Source organism: Zeus faber (assembly GCF_960531495.2).
Source record: "Zeus faber genome assembly, chromosome: 20".
In the NCBI taxonomy this organism is placed as follows: Eukaryota; Metazoa; Chordata; class Actinopteri; order Zeiformes; family Zeidae; genus Zeus; species Zeus faber.
Genome location: NC_137207.1, coordinates 18,663,936 through 18,681,999, shown reverse-complemented (window position 1 = coordinate 18,681,999; position 18,064 = coordinate 18,663,936). Strand labels below are relative to the sequence as shown.

Below are 18,064 nucleotides of genomic sequence, written 5' to 3'. Positions count from 1 at the left end.
GTGGTGAGTGGGAAAGCGGGTTCTTAAAAAGATACGACGCGTGACGCAACAACTGGCTGCTATCCATCAGTGGATCATGGTCACCTCTTTGTACTCAGGTCATTAAATCCCACGCACGCACACACACACACACACACACACACACACACACACACGCACACAACATGGGTTCTGATGCCCTACTGAACCGCAGAGGACACCTGAAGATACTCAGGAACTCCTCTTCCACATAATGAGACACTGCAGCGCCGCGGCGTCGGGACAAGGAGACGTTTTCAACCGACACTTGATTTGTGAGAGCGGACCAGGAGGGCCCCCACCATTCATCCGTCGATACAACAAGGCCAAAGTGAAGAGGCGAGGAGGGTTTCTCATCCCTCAGCTGCAACGCACACAGCACAGAGGTCTTCCCGAACGATCCAGAGTGGATGTGAAGATGGGAATATATGTATATTTTTTTATTTTATGTTTACTCCTGGAAAAAAAAAATAATCTGGTGGGGATGGCGGGATAATGAAGGAAATAATTAATAATGAGGAGCGGAAAACAATGAGTTTGCCTCCTCCACGTCTGTCATAAACACTACAACTACGACTCCACCCGGTTGATTGTGATTGAAGAGATGGACAATTGAGAGTCATGGATGACAACAAAAAAAATAAAAAAAATAAAAACCCTAACCCTATTGAATTCAACTATAAAGGCCAAACTGGGGGAAAAAAAAGACCACACTTAATAATAATGGCACCACTCAAAAATGCCATTCATTTGTAAGCTCCCAACACAATATCATTACGTGTCGAGCTCAACGATAGAAATTATTTGATATTTTTTAGCGAGTTGACCGCGGACAATATTAAATTGCGCAAAGAACATTTTTGTCCCGTGGATTCCCGTGGCAGTTCAATCCATATTGCCTCTGCTTTAATTTGATATCTATTTATTTTACTCCATTGTTTGGATTTATTGAGGTTGCGCCTGCTTTATCAACTCCGATCTGCACCAGAAGTGAAGGTCAGCCGGGCCCCCGTGCCTGGGTTTATTGGCTTCCATTGAGCCTTTATGAGCTGATTTGGCTATCTGCTTCTGATATTAAGCTCTTTCACAGTGTTTTGTGCCGTCCGGATATTGTTTACCACTGCATTGATATATTCACTCACTGTGTATTTACCGCTAAATTAAATATTCTTAATCTATTCTATAATATCCTCCCCGGCGTTGGCCTGCGCTGGGTGCTGGTGTGGGACCGAAGCTGGCGTGGAGATAATCTACAAATACAGCGGGAAAGATAAACTATATTCTGTGTCGCTTCAGAAACTCCTCCGTAAATAAAACAATATGGCAGACGTTCTGGACCTTGGGGTCGTGACCCCACGTGGGGTGACTTGATATGCACGCAGAGTCATGGGACATTTCTAAGATCACTATATTGGTGTTAATATATATTTTTTTCTTTACATAAAACATGTAAATACAAATATATCAATGCTGAGGTTGCGGTTCACAACCTCTGCGTTCTTTCCGGGAGCGGCGGACCCCGCCACCAGCAACGGAAACAGCATATAGAGGACCACATGCTTAACACAAACACATTGAATGGTTGTTTCTTCGAAAGTGCCAGCTCAATAAAGTATTGTATAAAATATAAATGTATAAAATATTGGCTATTTTAATAAGATAATCTTCTGGATGTCCACTTTAAACAGAACTTTGTTTTCCAGGAAGGTATGTTGCTTATGTTGCTATGTCATATTTGCTTCTCACTGGGTTTAGACATATTTTGCTGCATGTTTAAGATCCTGTAAATTGGTTGTATAGGATAATGATGGATAGACAGGTTGTTGGAAGTAAATAAAAAGCTCGGGTTAGAGCCACTGTGCCGAATGCGTCTGGGAAAGAGGGCTGGCGGGGTGCGCCGCCGTGTTGCTGTGACGTCACGTCTGTTATGACATATCAATTCAGTTCTCAATGAGCTTGCATGGGGAACATAGGTTTGCCAAAGCAAATGGAAAACAAAAGATAATATTATTATTATTATTATTATTATTATTATTATTATTATTATTATTATTATTGTTATTATTATTGTTCTTATTATTGTTGTTATTATTACATATAATAAAAATAAAATCACAACAACAACAATAATAATAATAATAATAATAATAATAATAATTATTATTATTATAATAATAATAATAATAATAATAATAATATTTATTTGTATTTTTTATTTTTTATTAATATCAGTATAATATATTTTTTATTTTTTTCAAAGAATCCATGCAATTCGGCACGAGACCCAGCAACGTGTGTGATGACGTAACGAGAAATCCGACTCTCCACGTGGTGTGTTGTTTACTCCTTCCAGGGCTGACGGGCAGCGTGGGGATCGGGGAGGGGACGCTGGGATTGTGAAACACTGTTCCTGGTGGATAGAGTTCCATGGCTCAGCATGTGAACCAGCTGCGAGCATTTAATGCGGGGGAATGCTCCATTGCTGATCTCTCTCTCTCTCTCTCCAAGGGCCTTTTTTTGATTTTGTTTTTAAACCAGCCAGGACCTCGATGTATGTATTTATTTGATTCTTTTTGTTCTGATGCTTCTGGAGGTTTCTCGCATGGCAGCCTCCCTTTGTGTCCTGTATGAAAGACTTTCTCACAAGTCCTCAAGGTCAAGGTCGTGTTCGAGTGTTGAGATGTTTTCGAAAAGCTTTGAAACAAAAACCAGTTGTTGTTGTTTTTTTTTTTTTTTCTTTTCTTTTTTGTAGTTGTTTCCGAGGATGCTGTTATAATTGTTTGTAAAAAAAAAACCAAAAACGTAGGGTTTTATCATTATAGATTAAACATTATCCTAGATTAAACATGCCTGACCTATGGAGAGAAATACAGAAGCATGGTCATGTAAATAATAATAACAACAATAACAACACTATAATGATAGGTCATGATGATGATGATGATGATTATAATTGTTCTTATTATTATATTTAACATCCACCCATGTTCCAAAATACTGAAGCAGTCCTGTTTGTTGCCGTAAACAGCCGAGAATGTTTCAGTTTGGGAGCCCAGAAGACGCCAGAGGCCAGAGCCCCAAGCCTTTGCAAACACCACAGGACTTCCTGCAGCGTGTCAGGTACACGCCTAGGGAAAGTGTTCCCAGTGTTTTTTCTGTGCCTTCTCGCTTTTGCATTTGACGGGAACGCGCTTACATTCCAGGAAACTCACCGGGCTGAAAAAGGAAGACGTTTTCTGCAACCTGCGTGTTCCCAACAAGCTCCAAACGGCGAAAGACGAGATCAACATTGTTGTCCTGACCGGTGGCTGCCAATCTTTTTTTATTTATTTATTTATTTTATTTTTTTAAATCTACGTCAGAGGCTTTGAGAAGCCACGCATCTACTGCAACCGCCGACTCTAATGCTCCTTTTCCCTTTCTTTTATCGAGGCCGGGGAGTGTTCTGCATCGATTTAAAACCGTGGCGGGGCGCCGTGTCCGCGCGCAACCGGACCTGGCACGTGCAGCTCAAAGACGAGGACCAAAACTTCAGCAACACCTGCATAGAGCAAGTGGAGGACCCCGTTGAAGCCGTTACGGTACAAAAAAAGGAGAGAAGTACGCAAGGTTATGCGGCGCTATAATAGAAATTCAGGTGACAAGGCCTGATCTGATTGAAAAGTCGGGTCAGCGGTTCGGCCCCGTAATTTCCATCTAGGGGGCAAAGAGCGGAGGCGGAGATGTAACCGCCGCGATTCATATGGAAAGTGACGGGAGGGAAAAACACTCCAGTCGGGCTTTGTCAAACATCCCAAGTAGGGGCTCTTCATCTGAAAGGCCACTATTATGCGGGGCAGAAAGGGGGGGGGGCGCAGGCAGGTGCCCGAGCACAGCTGTGCCCTCCGCCCGCCCGTAAGCAGCCGGCCGGGATGTCCGAAGCGCATCGATATTCCGTCCTTTCCGAGCGTGCGCCGGGCGTGTGTTTTGACTGTGCTTTCGGCGGCACCGCCCCCAACGCCGCCGCTCCCTCCGCTCCCACCACCGGTTTTGGGTTTCTCGGCGGTTTTCCCTTCTTCCGTGTGTGTTGTCGTTGAGCCGAAGGCGAGTCAACGTGGGCGCCCGCTGTTTTCTGCGACACTCGGCGGCGGAGCTGACAAGTAGATGAGCGTGTTTTTCCCGGGGAGTGACGTTTTTTCGAGCCCTTTCTAATGCCGACGATACAACCGGACAATATAATTACAACACTTAATACACGAGTTGTTAGTATGGGCTGAGATCTAAAAAGAAAATAAATAAGTTTGACTTCCTAAGGAGTGCAAGTAATCAAAGTGCCGTCTCCCCGCCCCCCAGACCAAGACGGCCGACTTGTGTCACCACCTGAAGCGGAGCGGGGTTTCCCTGCGGCAGAAGCTGCTCTTCCCCAGGGTGGTCTTCCTGTCCCCCGACTGCGAGCTGGATGAAGAGCTGGGGAAGAGGGAGGAGCTGGTCCCCCACGCCAAAATAGACGCCTTCCTGGGCCGTTTCGCGGAGGGCTACGCGGCGTGGGTGTCGGACGCGCTGACTCCGTCCTGGCTCTCTGGTGAATAAGGGGGTTCTCGTTTCATCTTGAGCCGACAGGGACCATCGAGGTCCAACAGTGGGATGGATTAGGCTCAATGTCCAATATAGACAACATTAGGTGCATTGAGTTATGTTCATGTTCAAGAATCCCAGTGATGGACTGATCACTAAACGTCTCAGCTGATGAATCCTTAAAATATCGGTGTTAAGTGTTAGTTAAGATCCGTATGTTGACATGGGAAGCCAACAGCGGTGGAAGAAGTTCCCAGACCTTTCCCTTAAGAAAAGGTGCAAATGTCCCGACATAAAATGACTTGAGTAAAAGTGAACGCACGACATGGACATTCCGACTTTATAAAAAAATATATAATTACTTATGCTTTTAACTTAGTGTTAAAAGTAAAACTACTTGTGATATCCAGTGCCCTGATATAACAGAGCCTATGCAGATGCTGATTACAATAAAAAAAAATGGTAGTAATTTACAAATAGTGAATAGAAATGTGTAAAATAAATACTAAAGTAACCTGAGTGTTAGAAATAGATATTTGCTTTGAAATTCAATGGAGTAAAAGTCAAAGGTCTCCAAAACAGAATAAACCTAAGTAAAAACAGAGATTTTAAAAACATACTGAAGCAAAGTAACAAAGTACTTTTACTTAGTTACTTTCCATCACTGGCATGCACAGTGGGAACATTGATCATCCAGTTACCAGAAAGCTCCTGATCTTAAACCCAAATTCCGACCCAACATGTCCCTGAAATCCTCCATCAATAAACCTACCATACCTCCGCCCGCCCCCACCCGCAGGTCACCTGTCCTACAGGCAGATGGAGGCGGTGCGGGCTGTGCTGCGGCGGGTGGGGACGTGGGACGAGCTTGAGCTGCGTGGCGGGGAGTGGCTGAGGGGAGACTACCGGGGCTGCCGCTTCATCGCCCTCGACCGCCAGGAGATGGACACGCTGGAGTTCTGCACCGTCAGGACGCTGTGGGCGCTGCTGGGACACGCCCCTCAGGTTGGTAGCGTCCAGATTGGAAGGCCGACACTCAGGGGAATTTTAAAATGTAGAGATTGGAGTGCCTGAAAACGACCCTGCGTACAGATACAGTTTAAACTGTATATTTATAACGTCATCATACAGACTACACCGCATAGACATTTTTAATGGCGCCTTGCCCCCACAATGCATTGTGGGATACGGTTGCCAGCGTAGTGTGCAGTGTTTGTCAGTGGTCGAAAGTAATGAAGTACAAGTACTTTACAAATTTCAACCTCTCCCATAGTGTTTCCAAGTGATATTATTGTTTGCACCGCTGTCGCCACGACAACCGTACCGCTTTACGTCTTCCTCCGAGCGCTCCGTGGTAATGATCAACACCACTTTGTCGATAAGAGAGAAGAAAGAAGCATGTTCACTGGAGAGGTCAATTGGAATTGTCACAATTTTAGTTTAACTGTCTTTATTTTGGTCGCGCAGTCATAGACATATATACACAGACGCTGCATCGACTGTTTGGGCTCGTCGCTGTGATACGTCGACGTCGACGCCATATTGGAACGGGCAACACTGGCCTGTGAACAAATACGAGTCAATTTTTCTGGATAAAAAGCACCACAACATTTACACCACTCCACCCATTTCGATGAGTCCTTTTTATATGCAAGGGTTTATTTTGTTTCCACTCATGGTTGCACATCGGTGGATGCACTTCCCGTGACGCGCTGCTGTAAATCCATACATTTCCCGGGGATTCGTACCCAGGTTCAGTCCGATTGCATAGTGATTTGGAGGCTTATAGGGAACCAATGTGAACGCTGATGGTGTCATTATTCTACAGCCATGACACTGTGCAATCAACATTAACCCCATAATGAAAAGTGAAGGCAAAAAAGTTGTCTATTGCTTCTTTAAGAATATTGACTTTTGGACATTTTTCGACTTTTATTCCACTTCAAAGCAAATATATATATATATGCATTTTACTACATTTCTAACATGTCACGTTACATTATTTTTTATCCAATTAGGATTTAAATGTGTATTTGTAAATTATTATGACACTGCCTATACAATTCCTTTTTTGTTTTTTTCTTTTTTGTAAATTGTAAGTAGCGTGGACATTCATCTTCAGGACTTCAGGACTTTAATTAAATATAAGAGCAAATACATTAATAATTTTACTAAAGTGGAAGCATCAATGTCAGACTCTCCCCTTTCACTGTGTACAAGAGCAATTTTCCATCAGGGTATTTGTTCTTTTACCTCCAGTAAGTACAAGGTTTGAGTACTTCTCCCAGCGCTGGTGTTTCTATAGTACGCTGTTTGACCAGATGTAGTATGGTACTTTTCTCATAGTTGTTCATGTTACGGTTTTGGAAAAAAAAACTATAAACGCACCCTAAAAACAGTCACACCCTAAAATCATTCACATACTGATTCAGCGTTGCATGTGAGTACCTGCCTTGAAAAACAATACCCTGACTGTACACAGGAGCACCAGCAGGCGGCGGTATAACTGCATTTTTAAAGAAACTCTTTGAGCAGTCCTTTCAGTCCAGCTTGTGTTTGATTCCCCCCTGTTTCGATGAAAGCCCAAATTAGGAGTTGCATTGGGGACAGTTTTCGGGTTGGTTTGTTTATTATTTATCTACGCCCGTTAATGATAAGACTGTTTGACTCCCAGGCACATGGGAGGCAGTTCCAGCCCAAATCAATCGGTGGAATATAATGCGCTGGATCGCCAACAGAATCGATCAGAAGCTCAAGGAGGCTTCTTTCAAATCCATTACAGGATCTTTTATTATGTTGTGCGAAGTTTTGGAATTTCGATTTCTCCAGCAAATCCTTTCAGAGCAAACATCTCTTGCCTTATGAATACGCATAAGATGGAATTTATAGAACGACGGTTTTTACGATAAGATAAAATATAAAATATATATAGGTTTATATATGAACTTATATTACTCTCCAGGGGGGAAATTCTTCGGTTAAAAGCCCTTTAAACTGGCCGGGCAAATGTAGTAGTAAAGAACCAACGCAAAACGTATACGGAACAGAGATATCAGATGAAAATATCAAAATAAAATGCCCTTTTCTTGCTTCCTGCTTCCCCGACCACGCATCGTCCCTCGGCTCCTTGTTGGTGCCTCCCCCCACCGCGCTCCAAAGGTCAGAGGGCGTGGTCAGTTAATCGCGGAACAGAAACATCGAAAAATCATCACGCCGCAAAAAAACTAAATAAAATTGCCACACCCCAAAAAGCTGCATTTGAGCTCATTAGCCCGTTGGATGAGATCATGTTGCTTTGAGAGCTGGGTTGTTTTGCAGCATCAGGCAAATTAACGAAGGCGTTCTAATGAGAGGAGGCGTTCAAAAGCCAAAATCCCGATCCGTCACGATGACATGGGGCGGAACGTCTATCAACGATAAGTTATAATAATTATTATTGTTTTGGTCGCTGGGTTGGTCGGTTTACAGCGGGACGAGCCGCGGCCTCCGTTTGTTGTGGTTCCTTTTTCAAACGAGGTAAACAGTCGGCGTACAAGAGGTCAGAGCTCTTAAGGTCCGGTAGGTGTGACCCCTGCTCAGCATCCATTACACATTTAATCATTTAATACCCTCAGCTCCACACACACACACACACACACACACACACACACAGGCTCACTCACACACACACACACAGGCTCACTCACACACACACACACACCCACACACACACACACACACACCGGATCACTGTTCCCTCCCCAAAGACCCCAGACTGTACCCAGCCCTCCAGCTGCTGTGTGTTTGATATGTCATTAGACTCTCCACTGGCCGAGCCCCGAGGACACGCCGGGGCTGCAAGAAATAATAGATAAACTGTTTGTTTCAACGAAATATTTGTAAATGGACTCAGTGTGGGACGGGGTGGGGGGGGTCCTGTCCTTCATATTTTAACGTACGTTGTTAACAGCCGCAAGCCACTCTGTGTGAGTCATTGCACCCGGATTCGCCAAACCAATGCGATAACGTGACAAGGCAGTGTTTCTGTCGCATTTAAGGACGGTTGAGGATGAAATACAAATCCACAGCTCCACATGATGTCATTTGGCAGCATTTAGCATTCAGACGCTTTGGTCCAAAGCGGCCCACGCAATACGTAGATTTTGCCGCAGTGTCAAACCAACTGTAAAACACTCGCAGCTAAAGCTTCTCGAGGAGCAAGCAGCACGAGTGAAGTTAGAGAATCTGTTAGAGTTAGAGAATTTTTTTTTTTGTTTGTTTTTTTGAACAGGTTTCTCTATTGAAAGCTGAAATGCGTTGAATAAATAAGCCAAATTGTTGTACTGTATGCCAGTTCTGACGTTCACTTTAGTACAATCGAGTGGAAACCCCAATTCCCCAATTCCAAACTACTTTCCATATGAAGGGTATACATTTCTGAGGCTGAAATGCGTTGAATAGGTAATATAGAAATAATCAAGCCTAATTGTTGCCTTTTACGAGGGGGAATTTCCAAATTCACAATGCCCGTTCTGCCCGTTTACTTCCATACGATCCAGTCGAAACCCTGATTCCGAGCAACTTTCCATATGAAGGATTTTATTTGGTCGATCGGGGGAACTTTGCCGCTTGCCTCTCTATGGTCCCTGTAAGAGAATAGCACTTAGCTGGACTCCAGCAGCTGCTCGGGGAGGTTTTGGGGGCGACGGCGGGGGGCGGGGTCGGGGGCGGCGGCGAGGGGGGAAACCCAATCGCTCCCCAGGCACGTTTTCAGCGCTGGGAATAATGCGCGTCTTTGATTTGTCACTTGTAAACACAGCGGCAAGGAGAGCGCCCGCAGAGAATGTGGCTTTAAAAGTTTCACTCTGGCATCTGTTTGGGCAGCAGATGCGACGTGATGTGTACGTGCAAAAAAAAAAAAAATAAGAAAAGAAAAAGAGGCGGTGGTTGATATGTTTTTTTGGGGGGGGGGGGCATCTCTGACTGACTTGAATGGCTCAGGTCAATTATTCTGCGAGAGAATGGAGACGTCTACATGTTCCCCAAAGTGGGAAATGATTGAGTAGAGTGGGTGTAATTTATTAATTATGGTCTATATTCTTAGACCGCGGTCCCGGCTTCATTCAATTTGTATGGATTACGGGTAATTAGTGTGTGTGTGTGTGTGTGTGTGTGTGTGTGTGTGTGTGTGTGTGTGTGTGGGTGTGGGTGTGTGTGTGGGTGGCTGTGTGCGGCTGTGCGCGTCTGTCTAAGGGAGAGGAAAAGATAATGGGAGATTTGACAATTTGAAATGTATTCCACATCTGTTGTTTTTCAAAATGTCCCTGCTATTCTATATTCTTTATCTATTCTGGATGATCCTGCCAATTTCTCTAACAAGACCCCATCTCCGATGCTTGTCACTCAAAGCCTCCGCAACAACACGCCTAAAAAAGTGAGTAATTACATATCTGAGATGCAGCGGTTCAGTTATACCACCAACACGCCCCCCAGCCGCCGCCCCCCTCGGGCCAGCTGATTAATGGACGGAAAGCCACGGGGGCCAAAAAGCTGTTCATCCATCCACCGGACCCTCCAGAGGTAAAAGAAATAACATCCAGCTGGGAGGCGTCGGGGCAGCGAGTCCTGGGAGCTACAGCTCCGTCTCTCCGTCTCTCCCATGTCACTTGTTAATTTAACTCTTGGGCGACGTTCCTCACGCCCCAGGCTCCTCCTCCTCCTCCTCCTCCTCCTCCTCTTCGTCTCCCGGGGCCTGCTGGTGTTGCGCCCCTGCCATAGAGGGGCGGCGGGGGGCTCTAACAGCACGAGAGGAGCCGCCTTGCCGGCTTTGTGTCGCTATTCAATGGGAGGCAAATAATATTAAATGTAATAATAATATAAATATAAATATTTGCCCCCCCCCCCCCCCAAAAAAAACATATCAACCACCGCCTCTTTTTCTTTTCTTATTTTTTTTTTGTCTTGGAGGAGGGGGAAAAAAAATCATGTGGATTTAAGAGTGTGCACCCATTTAATAGGGTTTCCCTCTGGGGGGTCAGTGGTCAGTTAGGGCTAACCTCTAACCCTCAGCCTATCCCTCACCCTCACCGTCACAACAAAAAAACAACAACAAAAAACAACAAACTGAGTAACTGCTGATCGTCAGCAGTCACCAACATCATTCACACATTCTTTTTAGCGTGCACAATTCGTAAATTCAATTCTTGTGAGGATTAATGAATGCCAGCGCTGAAAGCCTCTAAACCTGTAGATGCAGATATACTGTATATCTTCAATCCCAAGAGAATGACACTAAATAATATATATATTTATATACAAATACTCATTATAATCCTTATAATGTAAACGGTTAATCTTCACGCTTTATTTCAGGCCAGCACATCATGGAAGCGTGTTTGATTCCTGCGTTGCCATTCTCAAGTGAGACGACCTGTTGGTCGCTGAATTTCGGACATTTCCGGTGGAAAAACACGGATAACCTCGGTCTGCCGCGCTTCCCGCTTTGCCAAAGTTTTCCCGAAGAATTCCTAGGAACACGGGTGTTAATCCGTCAAACTCTGTTTATTTCGACCGGCCGAAATGATAGGGAATGGAAATGGAAATGACCATTTTTTTTTTTTTTTTTTTTGTCTTTTTTAATAAATGCAACGCGGCCCTCGAACGCGGTGCTGGAAGCCCCCGCTCGCCGGGCCGCGTGTAGGAAGAGGCAGAGCGCGCTAACTACGCAAATTACACATGAGGAGAGCGCCGCGGGACCACAAGTGTCCACCGCAAACTAGCCAAGACGGCGGCCCTCGTGCGGCGGAAGGTGATGATGAAAGCTGCCTCGTAATAGGCTGTGATTAAACTTGGTAAATCTAATTTCTTTTTTTTTTTTTTTGCTGCTCAAGCACCGAGCTGCGCTGAAGAGCCCCGGGGAGCCCGCCCCGCCATGTGTCCACTCGCTGTGCTTTATCTCCCAATCCTCCAACCAGTCAGTTTAAAGGGCTTTTCAAGCACTCTTTTATTAATTCAGTTAAACATCAACATGCAGGGGTCATGTTTTCACACATTCCTATTTAACATGAGGGCAGAAATGAGCATATGGGCGTTTGAAATCGAGATTGAGATGGTTGGGGTTTTTTTTTTGTTTTTTTGAGGAAACAAAGAATTAATATTCAACATCACGGCTCAATTATCGATGATGTGGTAGGAGCAAGAATGTGTGCAGTTAAATCTGCAATATGGATATCCATTGATGTCCAAATTGATGTGGTATACTGTATGCACAAAGCTCTCGAACCAGTTTTCCACATTCTGCTATTTCTATAAAGCTTATCGTCCGTAGGTGCTTTGCCAATCTGGATTGCCAGAGAAAAAAAGTACTAAATGTCTTATGTACCTATATACTTATAAACGTATATACTGTATATATAATACAATGTAGATTACAATTTTGTTCTGGTTCTTTTTTTATTACTCACTTCATTGTTATTTATTTATTATTATTATTATTATTATTATTATTATTATTTGTTCATTCATGCATTCATTCATTCATCATTCATTTCTTATTTAATTATTATTATTCATGTATTTGATGACCTACTTTCCCCCCCTCAGTGACTAACCCTGCAAAACCTGCATTTTTCTCTACGTATGAATTTTTTGCACTGCAGTTTACAAGCGCCCGTCCTCCATTATGAGGCGTAATTAATGATCAATATGAATCCATGAATAATGAAGAAGCAGAGAGCTGCTTAATTACAGCTTCAAAAGCCATTAGCCTTAATCGAGGAGGATAAAGTTGATGGAGTGCACTTGGCAGTAAGATTATCACTTCTATCGCTGGCTGCTTCACCGGCTTTGTTGCGTTTGGGTTTTTGGGACATTTAGTTTTCTTTGTAGATGTGTCCGTGTGAGTCCATTTTCCTCTTTTCTTTTCCCCCCGGCCACCAGCGTGAGCCAAATAACCAGTTGTCCTTTGTATCATGTTCTGCCTCTCAATGCAGACATCCCAGCAGTGGGTGGTCGCTCTACGTACAGTATGCAGCAGGTACCGCGGTGGCCTCTGCCATCTGTTACAGTTATCCGAAATTACAGCTAAATGAGTTAACGGACACTTTGCCCCATTGTCTGTTGTTTTGATAATCACCCTTAATAACGGACGGCATCAATATGGTCTTTAAACCCGATTTGGGAGTTAATGGAGTCAGACGGGGGCGGCCCGGTGTATGCTCCGGGGGTAATGCTGTTAGAGATGTTTGTGAAGAGCGAAATTAAATCAGCCATAGATTGTGGCCTCTCAAGTCGGCCAGACGACCAGACCCATTGAGGGAGAAAAACGGGGGATTCATATTTTAACCTCTCGCAGAAAATGCACTTACGCGGCTGGAAATAAAGTCAGAGCGCGGCTGAATGGATGTAAATGGTTATTGCCGGGACTCGTAATGGTTTCCTGTTAGCCCGGTCAGGTTGGGAAGCGGTAGAAGCAGAACTATTCCAGAAGTTAACCGCCCCTCTCGTTCTCCCCGGGACCACGGCTTTAAACAAATGAATTAACGGACGGTGATAAGGACACCAAACTAAAATCTTTGATACGAATAATAACCTTTAATAGCGCCTTTGACACACGACATGCAACGCAAACAGGTAAATATTATCCTTCTTTTCAGATTTGGGGGTCATCATTTTAGCGATTGAAGGATCACAAATGATTAACTCTTGTATCACCGGCCTTGGATTACCGCTCTTGAACTCCACTTAATTCTCAATTATTTCTCAAATAAGTCTCTCACAATAGATTAATTAGGTCCTCTCGTGGTGGCAACGTAGAGGGGCTTGTAGAATTGAAATTGTCCTTCAGCGCCCCAACACATTACACAGATTACTAATATTATTACTCCATTTCAATGAAAAGAGACATGCAATGAAAAGGGGTGGCGGCCCGGGGGGGGGGGGGGGGGGTAAGGTTTTCTGTGCATGGCGTGCCAAAAAAAAAGGGCTGTCGGCGCGCTGGAGGGCGTGTCGGACGTTGTTCCTCTCCCTGCCGTCGTCTGGTTGAGACACGGCTGGGAACAAAGCGGTCGGCCGCCCGAGGCCGGTGTGGCGTTACGCTCACTGCGAGTTCACCTGAAACACTGCACCCGTCGCTCCGGGTGACACCCCCCCCCCCCCCCGTCCCTCCCCCACCCCCATCCCGTCCCTCCCACCCCTTCCCGTCCCCTGGCCCCCATCCCGCCCTCAAAACAACGCTTCTGCACCCGTCGCTCCAGGTGACACCGCACCCCCTGGCTCCCCCAAACCCCCCCATCCCTCAGGACCCCCTTACCCTCCCGTCCTTCCGAACCACCCCTCCGTCCCCCCATCCCAACCCACTGACTGACTGGGATTCCTTTGACTTGATCCGGGGCCGAAACTGAAACTCTGTAAAAAAAAAAAAACGGCAAAGCGAGCGAGCGCAGGAACACACACACACACACACACACACACACACACACACACACACACACAAACTCACACTCACTCACTCACTCACTCACTCACTCACTCACATGCACACACACATACACTCACTCACTCACTCACTCACTCACACACATGCACACACACACACACACACACACACACACACACACACAGGTGGTGACACGTCCCATTTACCCAATTACCACAAAGTTCCAGGTAGCGTTTTGCTCGTCAAACCCTGTCAACCTTTTCCTAAATGAACAAGCGCCGCTGAGGAAGACGGACAAAAACGAGTCGTTGTTTTAAAAGGCCAAAGCAGACAGACCAGCACAAAGACCATTGATTTCAGATCATTCCTTTATGTTTAGGTTTATACCAACAAAAATAAAATAAAATAAAAAAAAAAACTGTTTCCAGTGAATGAGCATCAGTTTATTCCACAAAGTACACTTACATATACTGGGAATTTGTCCTGGTGCGGTCCGGTGCAGAGCAGAAACAGCCAAATATAGAAAAAAACTAACAAAATACACAAAGCCTTCTATGCACAGGATAAATAATTGGTATAGGTATATGACATGAGGTATAAATGTATTTCTATGTACTTATATGTACTTAAAGGCTGTCATCAGGTGAAGGAGGGTAAAAGGTGAATCCTGAACCACGGGCAGGATTTATGACTTATCAGCAGGCGGTAAATAAAGGTGGAGAGGGTGAAATGTGAGGAGTGATGTCATCGAGATGCCCCCCTCCCCCCACACAGAAAGTGTGTGTGTGTGGGGGGGGGGGGGGGGGACGTGGTTAGGTGAGCTCGCAGCCCTTTGTGTGACACCCCACTCACACCCCCGACGGGTCTGTTCTTTCACTACACACACACACACACACACACACACACACACACACACACACACACACACACACACATTTTTAAGCTTGTCTGCACTTGTCTGCAAGTGGTAATGACTTTAGAAGGCACTTTAGACAATAAATATATCTATATAATTTGAACGTAAACATTCAAGTACAAGTACATTTCAGGCTTTGTATTTTGATGCTGTCCATGGTGATGAAGGGTCGTATTCCGGCAAACGTGCGACGTCGGTCAAGGTTGAGGTTTCAATCAGCTTTGCATATTCAGAAAATGGTGGACGGCCAAAAGACAATTCCCGATGTCGGATTCAAAGTGTGTTTTCCTGAGGACGGGATTTTCCGGCGCAAGCAATGAAGTCGTGATTAAGTCGACCAATGATAAAACACATGAATGAAAGGTGCATGGAAACAAACACGACGTGCATACTCAACACATGAAGCCGTCGGTGTGGCGATAAATGAATTAATCAGTCCCGTGCTACGAGACCCCCCCCCCCAGATACCCGCGGAGGGGAAAATGTCCCAGCGGTTGTTTCATGCCCCCCCGTCGCGCTTTCTTTTTATTTCCCGGTTCGGTGCTAAACTCAGTTCAACCACGTCCCCGGGCCCCTGTTCCCTGTTTTGGGAGCGTCTGGGTGGGGGTTTGGGGGGGGGGGGGGGGTTGACATGCGGCGGCGGCCCCTTCAAGGTGACACGGCGTCTGGAGGAATACCTGGCAGCGTGGACCACACAGAGCTCTCCTCTGATTCCCTGCCAAACGCCGCCATCCACACTGCTCTTTGGAAGGAGGCCGCAGACAAAAAAATCTTTCTATGAGAGCGCAGGAGACGCATGTCTACATTACACTGCCACGGCGTTGGTGCTTTTAGGTTATAGGCTGTCGGAATGTTCTACTCCTGCCAGGGCGCAAATGTGACGCAACTTATCTTTTTGGTTGTTTCTGATTGCTTTTTCGATATGCTGCTGTTCTGCCTCACTGCCTCTGGCTGGTGTAAAATGTCTGTTTCTCGCCCAAATTCATCAAAGTGCCAAAATATAACATTTATATTCAGCTTTCTTTCTTTTCTTTCTTTCTTTCTTTCTTTCTTTCTTTCTTTCTATTTTATCTATTTTACTATTTTTACCCCAAATTCAAAACGTCAAAAAGAAAACATGTATACATTTCTTTCTTTCTTTCTTTCTCAGCCTCTTTTTAACTAAACAAATACACCTGCACTCTCTACCTCTTTGGATGTGCTGCTTGCAGTTGCACACACGTTGCTAATATTGTTTATTATACAACTACTTATTATTCTACATAGTCTTCTTAAATTTTACTTTATTGTTATTTTTTTATTCTATTTACGTTAAGCCATTTGTTCTGTATTGAATGGAGAGTCACTTTGAACCGGAGTCTAATTCCTTGTATGTGTAGTACGCTTGGCCAATAAAGCCTGATTCTTTCTTTCTTTCTTTCTTTCTTTCTTTCTTTCTTTTTTCTTTATTTATATTTGTCCCTTTCTTTCTTCCTACTTTCGATCTTAATTGCTAAAGTAAGCAACCGGAGGATGTGTGTGTGAAATTACGTCGTCCTTTGTTGCAGATAATGAGGTGAGGGCGTGCAGGTGCGTGTGTGTGTGTGTGTGTGTGTGTGTGTGTGTGTGTGCGTGCGCGTGCGCGTGCGCCTGATCGTATTATCATCTCGGTCATGTTCATCGGGGCCCTCGCGGGGGGCGTGGGGGGGGGGGGGGTGTTGCACCACCAACCTCTTCACTATTAAAATGATGATGCTCCATGGCAGACAAAGAGAAGAGGGGGCAAACCCAGAATGCGGCGTCTCCCCCACCTGCGCTGCTTATCTGCCTTTTGATGCTGGCGTAATAAAGGCCTGTTGGGCTCACACAATGACCCGGCAAATGGAGCGGGAGCCGATACACCCCGCTCCGACCGCTGCAGCTATTAACTAAAAGGGCCCCGGCATGATGGAGAGCCCGGCATGAAAGAACATTGGAAAAAAATAATGATTGAAAAATTGTCCAAAGCTAAAGTAAAAAGAAAAATAAATAAATTAGGGAAATGGTGAAAGGACGCTCTAATTTCTGTTATTCCCCCCCCTGTAAATGCAGCCAAACAATAGATGCCGTTTTTGTTGTTGTTTTTTTTTTTTTCCTGTAACAGATGTTCAATTACCTGCACGTCTAAATCTAGTTTAAGCTCCTGCCATCCGAGGGGGATCAGAGGCGGTGGAAAGCAACTGAAAATCTATAGGAGAATAAAATAACTCACGAAACGGAGTAACGCATTCTGGCCGACAGTTATTGGTTTAGAAGGAATTGGGTGTATGTCGTGTGGTGTGCGCTCGAATGTTGATTTTTTTTTTTCGAGACAGGTCCTTGGATGGTTATTAATGAATAATCAAAATAAAAAGGTGTTATCGACACCGACGCGCCATTCAGTCGCGTCGTGTGTGAACAGCGGCGGAACGCGACGTCAAGCTCACCAGACGCCGGTACCATCGATAGCCGGCATCCGGCCGGAGAGAAGTGACAGCTTGTAAACGCAGGGGTCAGAGGTGAAGGTGCCGAAGGTCCAGACGGAGGTCGGGAGGTCTCGGCCCGGGATCGTGACCCCCACCCCCAATCCCCACACAATCCCATCCATAGACCTGACCCCCCCCAAATAAACAAAAAACGACCTGCGCTTCCTGACGTGTCCTAACCCCCTTGGGTGTCTTCCTCCCAGCAGGTGACGGTGAGGATGCTCCGGCGGGGCAGCGGCGGCTGGCTGGGGAAGCAGCTGAGCGCCAGCGCCACCATCCCCTCCGACACCGCCGTGCTCTTCAGGGTCAGCGGCGACGAGGCCGACGCCAAAATCCCCGCCGGCGCCGTGCGCAGCATCACCCTCAGCATCTGACAAAGGGAGGAAGATCGCGGGGTTTGGCTTCAAAAGCCAAATGGTCACGCACGTTGAGCGCGGAGGCGGGGAAAAAAACAAACAAAAAAAAAAAAGTATTTTTAAAGCCGTTTGATTCGCTTTTGTTTGCCAAACTGTACTCAACCTTTGTCGTAATTATTCAATATTTTCAACTATTTTCCATTCTCTCCCGACAGGACGTCGCCCTCGATGACATGTTATGCTAATGGGGATTGTCCGGACAATTAAAACGCTTTAGACCCGCTTCGGCAAGCCCCACTTTACACCACTCACTAATTAGATG

General features: G+C 45.4%; 1 protein-coding gene across 1 annotated transcript; it reads left to right on the top strand.

Moving 5' to 3' along the window:
• Window positions 1-2,440: 2,440 nt before the first annotated feature.
• LOC307245614 (uncharacterized protein) lies at window positions 2,441-17,760 on the top strand (the record flags this gene model as incomplete). The annotated part of the gene is made up of 7 exons (XM_080021260.1): window positions 2,441-2,569; window positions 3,047-3,138; window positions 3,222-3,322; window positions 3,451-3,599; window positions 4,351-4,579; window positions 5,372-5,577; window positions 17,593-17,760. Exons 2-7 carry the CDS (start codon window positions 3,053-3,055, stop codon window positions 17,758-17,760), a joined length of 939 nt encoding a protein of 312 aa, XP_079877386.1. The 5' UTR covers window positions 2,441-2,569; window positions 3,047-3,052.
• Window positions 17,761-18,064: the final 304 nt, after the last annotated feature.